This window comes from Triplophysa rosa, linkage group LG19 (assembly GCF_024868665.1).
Source record: "Triplophysa rosa linkage group LG19, Trosa_1v2, whole genome shotgun sequence".
In the NCBI taxonomy this organism is placed as follows: Eukaryota; Metazoa; Chordata; class Actinopteri; order Cypriniformes; family Nemacheilidae; genus Triplophysa; species Triplophysa rosa.
In genome coordinates, this window is record NC_079908.1 from 7,055,314 (window position 1) to 7,065,233 (window position 9,920).

Sequence of the window (9,920 nt, forward strand, 5' to 3'; positions counted from 1 at the left end):
AAACTGACATGAATGGAAGGACCGGTGCCAAAGAGCTTTTGATGTAGGGACGTCAGGAGCTGCCAGTCAGGAAAGAAACTGGGAAACTTATTTTAGCAGAAGAGTTTCCTGATGGGGGGTTCCAGCAGGTCAGAACCCAGTGGGATTTCCTCTCTGAAAGCTCCTTTTGTCTAATGCATTTCTGGATGAATTTTCCTTTCGTAATATCGAATCATCATATGATGAAACGAGCCCTCAATGGCCTTTTGGTGCTTTCAAACATTTGACCAAAGATTAAACCTTTTCATTATCAAACGTACTGCAAACCTGGTTAATACATCACTGGTGGGCAGGTTTTTTGAAGGTGAATTGCTTAGAAACAGAAATAAATCAAAGGCTAACATTACATGCAGTATCTCCCCCAGAACTTCTTTGACTAGTATCCACACAAGCACTTTAGCCGAGTTGTTTTCATCCTATCATTCAGATATAATCTTATGGCTCAGCCTATCGGTCAGTCCAGATGTGTAAAGACGCTCATCGTTATCAACAAGGACCAACATCTCAATGATGCACTGAATTCAAGGCAAGAATGTACCACCAGATGTTCATGAGAGGTCACAAGCAATTCCATCTGAGATGAATCATTTCACTTTCATAAACAAACAACATTCAAAACCTGATGATGCATCTAGAACAAAATATATGTTTCTGGATATGTCACTCAGCAAGAAACCTACTTAATGCTCTTTCCACAACGTCTGCTATTGCAGGGTATTTCCTGCATAGAAAAATTTGAGGCGGCCGCCTCCGTCAAATTTCGTGCCGCCTCAGTCTCTCGCCAAAATTATGTCGGGTGTCTTCACAAAAAACACTGTGTGTATTCAACAGACTGTCATTTGTAACTGCAGTTGCGGCATTACGCCACAAGGGAGGCGCTGTTTCGTTATCAGCCCAGTGAGGCGCTGAAGAGTCGCAGTACAAGAGCTAATACGAGCTGTATTAGCTGTTTCACGGCTTTTCAGGGGAATATTGTTTGTTTTGCAACCAAGTACGTTCAATTTCTTAAAAGGTTTCTTAAATTAACGTGGCGGACATCATTGTATAATGCTAATAACTGTGCAGTTGGCTTATTGAATCAGCGTTATACACAGTACTGTACACAGCGAGTTCGCCAGTATGAATCCACATCGCAAACAAATGACTCATTTGAACCGATCCGTTTGAACTGTTGAAACTTTTCAGTCACTAGCGAATGTAAAAGATCAGTGAATCATTCAAAGCTCAGTAAACCACAAGAGAACACAGGATGTGAATGCGCAGCGCTCATTTAGTAAGGCTGGTTAAGTTAGTTGGCTATTGTGGGCTGAAAAGTAAGTTGAAAAGGATACAAAGCTTTCTGTTTGGTTAAATAAAAGTAATGTTTTATTTAACTTAATAATTGTCATTTTCATCAAATTTTTATCTTTTAATATGTAAAGTGTTTGGTTATGCCACTTAAAGGTACGGTAGGCCGTGCGTGCGTGCCTGTGTGTGTGCGTGTGTTCATGTTTTTATATCCCAGTGGGGACCTAAACCTGAATGCACACCAACACATGGGGACTCATGTCACCGTGGGGACCAAAATTGACGTCCCCATGGGCAAATAAGCTTATAAATTGTACAGAATGATAATTTTTAAAAATCTAAAAATGCAAAAAGTTTTCTATGATCTTTAGGTTTAGGGGTAGGGTTAAGGATAGGGGATAGAATATTCAGTTTGTACAGTATAAAAAACATTACGCCTATGGACTGTTCCCACGGAGATAACAAACCAGACATGTGTGCGTGCGTGCGTGTGCGTGCGTTCATGTTTGTATATCCCGGTGGGGACCTAAACCTGAATGCACACCAACACATGGGGACTCGTGTCACCGTGGGGACCAAAATTGAGGTCCCCATGGGCAAAAAAGCTAATAAATTGTACAGAACAATATTTTTTAAAAATCTGAAAATGCAAAAAGTTTTCTATGATCTTTAGGTTTAGGGATAGGGTTAGGGATAGGGGATAGAATATACAGTTTGTAGAGTATAAAAAACATTACGCCTATGGACTGTCCCCACGGGGATAGTAAACCAGACATGTGCGTGTGTGTGTGTGGGGGGGGAGGGTAAACCCTACGGTATGGGGACAAAATGGCCCCACAAAGATGGCAATATCCAAAACCCTTGTCCTTGTGGGGACATTTTTTTGTCCCCATGAGGAAACAAGCTTATAAATCATACAGAATTAACTTTTTTGAAAATCTAAAAGAGCAGGAAGTTTTTTGTGATTGTTAGGTTTAGGGGGTGGGTTAGGGGTAGGGAATATGATATACAGTTTGTACAGTATAAAAACCATTGCGTCTATGGAATGTCCCCATAAAAAAACCCAACATGTGTGTGTGTGTGTGTGTGTGTGTGTGTGTGTGTACAAGATAAGGATGGCACCACCTCCGCCTCATTTTGAGCCAGGAAAAACCCTGTATTGTTTCACATTCTTAAATTGTGTAGCATCTTTGGAAAAGTGTGGATGGATGTGTAGCCTGCAAGATTTTGATTTTGCCAAAACAAACACAAATCCTGAACGGTTTACTGTTTTATGCAGTGTCAGCCTCTAACGCACTTTTGATACCGCACATTAGTAAATCAACGCTTGACCGGCCTTAAAAACCATAAGCTGGCAAAAAGGAGTCATAATAACAAACCATGACCAATACAACAAAGAAGACAGAAGTATATTTTTTCAGTCTTGTTTCATTTCCAGTTGATTGTAAATATTGAAGCACAAATTCTGAAGTTAGGAGAACAAACAACAGAAAGAGGTTTGTGCCATTTCTTTTCTTAAACATCTGCAGTTTTAAGTAGAGCTGCCGAAAACAATCCACTTGGTAGATTCAGAATAATTCGATTAAAAAGATCAAGAAACCAAAATGTATTTTCAGTATTTTGTCCAATGCCAAACAATGTGTGAATGCTGTCAAACTAAAAATGTTAAACCACACAATACACTGTGGGAAAAAAGTACAAAGTATAAAAGCTCAAATCTAAACACAGATCTAACAACTCAATAATGACAGTTATTTTCATTATCGCTTTAAATTGACTACTCGTTGGAGCCCTAAGTATAGCTTTCTTATAGAAAAAAAATCAGATGAACGGTAATTGTTTAAAAAAAGGAAATAAACTTTTGAACAATTCTTATCCGCTGTTAAAAATGTAAATTCCGGAAGACATGTTACTTGAGAAAGTTGTGGCCTGCATCTTATCAGAGCTTGGAGGCGGACATGTTTGCACTCCTGTAATGTCACGGGTCAACAGGCAGGATAGGAGCCGCCTTTGTCATTAATATCTGCCACTCACAGACCCACGAGAAAGAAAAGTAGAGAGCCATGATCTGAATCAGCTGCCTTTCACAAACAGCCTTGAGTCCATCAAAAGAGGAGCCAAAGATTCATCTACCCACACAGCACCCATCACTGTGTCTGAAGAATCATAACGCTGCATGTATTCCCATCTATTACTCCACACTCAAACTGAGGTTCATACAGTATGCCTCACTACTATACTTGTGTCTTTATGTTATTTAAAGAGTGCGCCTATGATTTAAGAAAAGTTTGCAGACCCTGCTGAAAAAAACCTATAGAAACCATGACAGAAATTCTAATGGTTTCCATTAAAATACCATTATGAACCATTAGCTTTTTCCATTAAAACCATTACAAATTTCATTTTAATTATTCCAATCCGATTTAATGGTTTTCTATTGATTTCCATGTGCCAGATAACATCTCACCAATATACCAGTAGACACCATTAAAGTTTCCATTAAAACCAATACAATTCCCATTATAACCATTTCATCCATTGTTTTTACAGTTTTTACAGAGTACAGTTAAGAGCACAAAACATGGGACACAACAGTGTTGGGGAACAACTAGCTAAAAATAGCAACCCTTGAAAACAAGTTGAAAACTAATAAACTTAAAGCTGATACAAGGGAAGGGATACGCACTAGGATACGTTGGTACAGTGCTGATAATTTGTGCTAATAGACGAAGGCAGTAAGTGCACTATTTAAGGTGCTTCTGTTGAAAAGAACAAAAATGACTAGCAATCACTAGTGATTCATTGAAAAATTGCTTATGTCATTGTTCGGTAGTCTATTTTCAAACTGGGGTCCAGGGACCCCCAGGGGGGCTCCAGAAGGATGCAAGGGGGGCAATTTTCTAGAAAAAAAAGATTAAGTGAAAAATGATAAAAGTCCACAGTGTTTATCTGCTTTTAAGCTAGTGAGTTTTTCTCACTATAGTTTCTTTTTTCGGACTCAAAGTGAAATTGTTGCCGAATATTTAGGTTTAGAAACAATGTGTTGTCTTTATAATATCCTATTTACTATTTATCCAACAAATTTTTAAACGTTTCTTTACACAGAAAAAAATATAGATTGATAAATATTTTAGAAAAGGGGGTCCCTCACAAAAGGTTCATCATTTTGGGGGTCCTTGGCATCATAAAGTTTGAAAACCCCTGGTCTATGACATGAATAAACATACTCAAAAGACCGTTTGAGTAGCGAGTGAAACCCACATAACCTGCGATATAAGCAACTTGTGACGTCACCACTTGTTTATAAATCACACATACAATACTGTATGTGATGGTACGCTGTGGGTGGCAGTTTTGCCCGCACAAATGTGTGATCGTACGGCTGAAGCGGTATTGTATATATATGTATTTTAAGGAGAATTACAGTACTTTACCTGTTTTCAAATCAATGTTGATTCTTCCGCTGAGGATCGGTATATTAGTTTGTTTCGATTTTTCATGTGAAAAAAACGATTTTCTGACTGAATGAATGATTGGCAGATGAAATAAACATGTGCTATACAGATTCGTTCAAACTGTTGAAAAATATGCATTATATCTACTGTATATCCATCTTTTATCTATTTTCTTTAGAAGGATGCTCTACATTATGAGTAAGCTGTAGCTCGGCAAGTTTCAGAGTATCTTGCCCATCCCTGGTTCTTCATGATGGATAGCTGTGGATGATTAAAATACTGACCTGATTCAGAAGGAATGCAGGATTCAGACTGCAAGACTCAAGTGATTTTAACTCCCTGCAGGTAAGTTTGAGGTCTGGACTTTGCACCACACATTTAGGGAAACGGTTTTTATTTTATAGCGTCTGCTACCCCACGTGAACTGTGAATTTCCAGTCCTCGCTCTGGTTTCCGTGACATTTCTTGGCAGCTGAATGCAAACAGGAGAGTTGTCTCTGGGGTTTGTGTGTGCTTTCTTTATGCTCAGAAGACTTCAACAAAAACCAAAAGGGTTCGAGCTCTGCTGAACAGACAAACTTCTTGCTGAAGAGGCAATGCTTGTGTTTTGCCATGGCAAACGCTTCTGTCTGTTTCGTTTTTGGAAAGAAATGCGACTCACACCGCACCAAGAGACGATGCTTCCAGAAAAGCATATCTGTTGCGTCATATTTGGGAAAATGTAATTAAATGAGATCTCTTTAATATCTCAGTTGTTTCTCCTAGACAACGAGTTCAGATGAAGACTTTTACTTAAGTCTCGTTTGCTCACGCCTCCTTTTCAGATGCTGCTCATCTCACGTCTTAAGTTTCAGAAGAAACACTAACAATATCTCAAACTGTGCTTAAGTTTGCCAAGATGCTCAAGTCAAGATGAAGAAAAACATTTCGCCTGAAATTCTTCTTAGACCAAATGATCTGAGGAATATTATCCCATGATTTTACAGCTTTAATTCAATTCAATTCAATTTTATTTATATAGCGCTTTTCACAATGTGCATTGTTCCAAAGCAGCTTTACAGGAGCAAATAAGAAAAACACAGAAAGGTAAAACACAGCACAGTGCATGGTGTTTATAGACCAAGCAAGATCATTCTAATAAATAATATCTAATAAATAAATAAATGCAGTCTCCCGGTGAGCAAGCCAACACTGCACTGCTGCTGTATAATGACAATTTAAGCAATAGTCACATTTGTGTCTATTTTTACTTTAATTTATGTGAGTAAGCAGAACTAAAAAGTGAGGAATAATACTTTTCTGAACAATCCTCCCATTTGTCGTTTTATAAAAGAAAATGCACATTTTGCCTTTTTCTCTGCCGTTTGTGTACCTATAATATCTCCAGACTAATGTAAAATGTTTCAACACTGTACCTTTTCTGCATTTTCTTGATTTAAGTCTTAATTCCTGTTTGCAATCTTCTCTTTCATAAGACCTATGTCACTATAGTTTGCAAAAAATAGTTTCATTATTTAAACCTGCGTAACTTGCTTAAAAACAACAAGCAGGATCTGTGAGAAGTGTGTTTTTCCTGTCTTTTCCTGCTGCAGTGTTACACAAGACATCCTGTGCTGTGATGCCCTGCAGTGAGATTACTGTTGGTCCCACAAATCAACAGCGCCGAATTTACCGTGTGTGCTGGTCCACAGCGCTGCTGCTATTCTACACATTCGTTTTAGATTCAAGAATGAAGAACCAAAACATTCGATCATTAATAACAACCCAAACAAATTGTTATACAAAACTTTGATTGTGGAATATGCACACTGTGTTCATCATAGATGTGTGAAATTGATTATGAAAGCAGGGTTGCCAGGTCTGCCGTTTGCCGTTGCGCTTCTTTTTAAAACCGTTCCCACTGGTTGTTTTTTATTCCATGGTTAATGGTGGAAAGAGCTGGTTCATCGGCAGTCTTACGCCCTAAAACAATTTGGGTTATTTCAACCCAACACTTGAGTTATAACCAAAAAAATACCAAAAATGTGTTATAAATTAAACTGCTAGTTTGTTTTAACCCATTGTTGGAATACTGTATAAACATTTGCTGGGTTAATTTAACTCAATAGTTGGGATTGTCTATTTTTGACCCAACGCTAGGTGAAATAACCCATGAAATATGATCACATGCAGTGATTTTCACGAAAAATGTGTGTAATGTATACCAGTAAAATAAGTATTTATGATTATTTATTAAGTATTTTAAAAGTGAAATTACTTTGAATTTTGGTATTTGGGCTGGGATCATTGGATAGTTTTGGGCTATTGGGCTGTTTTTGCCAAGCAGATCTGGCAACCCTGGTAGGTGTCACAAAGAACGAAAGACATTCTGACTGCAAAATCACTGATTTAAAACCATTTCTATGAATCTAATTGATCAGATTCTATTTACAAGACTGCAGCCCTTTTAGGAGATTTTTTTGTAGAAACCTGACATGCTTTTCGTCATAAAGAGAGCTGATATAAACTGATAGGTGACCGGTCATAAGCCACCACCTCCACCACACTTCAGGGTAAAGATCCTTCATCTTGAAGAGATAACAAGTTATGCGGATCAAATGTCCAGGTGCTTTCTTCAGATCGGCGGCCTAAACATTCTTTGCGACCATTCTTGTTTGATATTTGAGAATATTCTGATATCCAACTCTATCCCAACTGGCCTTGCATCCCCTTGGTTTGCCCAACTTCAAAAGCCTATCTTTTGTGAAGCCTACGGCTCTCCACACATCAGAAAACAAAAATGACAATCATCTAACCAACGAATGAGGTAAAACCAGCGAGGTAGGTAGTTGGGGAACCATTTTTAAATCTTTCTTTTGAAAGAAAGGAGCCCAGAGCAAAACACAAAATCTAAGACCCAGAATTCACAACCACAGCTCCACGCACAACCCATCCACCATCTTTTTGCACATGCTCTCAAGACAATTTGATTTCAACGCTTGATGTATCCCACCAGGTTCTGTTTATCTACAGCTACTTGTTCAGTTCTCTACTGCGTAACACTGTAGTAAGTACTGCTGACCACAGTTTTGTTTTCTGTTACAGTTTCACAGATACAGAGGCTTAACGCCACATGGATGAATACCAGGAAGAGGAATGCGAGTTTGCTCAAACATGGACAGCCTCACTCTGTGAGGTAATAAGGTCAACTATGTGGGTTTAAAGCCTATTATGAACTTCACTTACAGGAAACAGAAGAGTTGTGTTTGGTATAGTTGTGTGTTTGCGAGCACGTAGGACGGAGACATTGTTTAGACTGAGGTTTAAAGGTGAGCAGAGAGGAAGGCAGCGGTTTGCAGCGTCCACCCCCGGTGGTTATTCAAAGTAACAAGCATCTAATCGAGCAAATGACAGAGCGTTGATACAGGAAACAAACATCTAAAGGGAAATGACAGCATCTGAATCTTCTGTTTTCTTTTTTGAATGTAGTATTGTAGCTACTGTATTCTGATCAATTGGACAGATTGTAAATCTTTGGACTGGCTTTGATTGAGTGATGTCTTATTATAAGCCTAATATTTACACAATATGCATATATGTATGTTTTTTAAGGAGGGAATGACCATTTGCTCAGTATGTTTTTTAAATGGCCAGTGGCAATACTGATATTTACATAAGCAGGATTAGAAATCATAAAATAATGAACAGTTAGCTGGTCACAGGGGTCTTGTCTCACCCTTGAAGGGGTTTATTTTGCGTTAACAACCACATAACCATCTTTTAACACAGATATACCCCTTTAGTTAGTATTTGGACATGAAACTGCACCAGTAGCCCGGATGAGTGAACAGATATCACTTAAGCCTTGGATGGTCATCATTGAGAAATATCGGACCATGATGGTTGAAACTACCAATCAGAATCAAGTGTTCCAGAGAGCTGTGTAATAATGGCCACAGTTACACATCATATTTCGTTTTGCACAAAAGAAAACGACACGGGGAGACACGCTGTCTGTTAAATAAATCATTCAGCCAACAAAAAAAGAATTTCCAGTGGCAAAAATATTCTCCTTGACCCTCTCACATGACAAAAAGAAACATTTTCTGAGAATGACTCTCCTAAAAACAACACTCCAGTAATAACACCAGTCCTGCAGGGGTGATGAACCAACAGTGCCGTACCGAACACGTGCTCTCTGAAAAACAGTTGCGCCCGAGATCTACAAACCAGTTTCATTTCAACACAAAGAGAAATGATACCTGGACTGTGTACCGTAAACAGAAAACAAAAACACACTACAGGGATCTCAAATAGTTTGGGACGGTTAGAACAGAGGTACCATGAAGAGAAGGATGAGCTCACACAATAAAAGAAGAGACTGACTGACACCTCTTGCCTCGCCCATCTCTGGCTGCGATGCAAATGGAGAGGATCCTGTCCATGGACTCTTATAAAGATTGGGATAAATGGATAACCAGGGCCGAGAGCTGCAAATATTTGGGTTTTCACAAACATGTGATCATATGGACGAATCATGAGAGCTGTGGAGGAGACTCCCTTGAACTGAGCAAACAGTGAAGAATCCCTTGCACAACTCTCTGGAGGTCACAACAAAAACTGCAATCTACTGTAAACTCTGGACTACAGCAAAGAAGCATAAAACGAAGCCAAAAATGCATTAGTATGCATTTTTAAAGGATAGGCCTACAAAATATATGCTTATTACCATTTATAAAAGCGTCTGCCAAATGCATAAATGTACATTTACATTTTAAAAGCCCATTCAAACATTTCGCTTGTAAAATATGATCATTATATCCAAATACAGCACCCAAACGTGTTAAAGAGGAAGACCGAGCATCCATCCCAGACGCATTGGCTCGCACATCCCATTCTAGTGCAACCATCCGCATAGAGTTTCAATAGAAGTTTCGAGTCTGTGCAGCGCAGTAAACGCGTCCTGAAACTCATTTATCCGCTTTATTTCTCTTACCAGTCAGTTGAAGACGTCTCGTTGATCACGTCCTGGTAGGCTGTTAAGAGGGCCAGTCTGTTCTTGCTGAGATTCACAGCCATGTTGCTGCACTGCTCATCCAGACCAGTGTAGCGGTGATGATGGGAGCGCGCGCGAGTCACTGCGGAGAGCGAGGAGGAGAG

At 39.0% G+C, this 9,920-nt stretch overlaps 1 protein-coding gene across 6 annotated transcripts in view; it reads right to left on the bottom strand.

Moving 5' to 3' along the window:
- Positions 1–9,920, bottom strand: part of dbn1 (drebrin 1) — an 89,389-nt gene extending 79,469 nt beyond the window's left edge. For 4 of the 6 annotated variants that reach the window (XM_057359549.1, XM_057359554.1, XM_057359553.1 and 1 more), the window contains exon 1: positions 9,757–9,920. In XM_057359549.1, the coding sequence (XP_057215532.1) occupies positions 9,757–9,839 (83 nt within the window). In that variant the 5' untranslated portion in view covers positions 9,840–9,920. The remainder of the gene's footprint in view (positions 1–9,756) is intronic. The other 2 variants (XM_057359550.1, XM_057359548.1) reach the window with 1 other exon arrangement.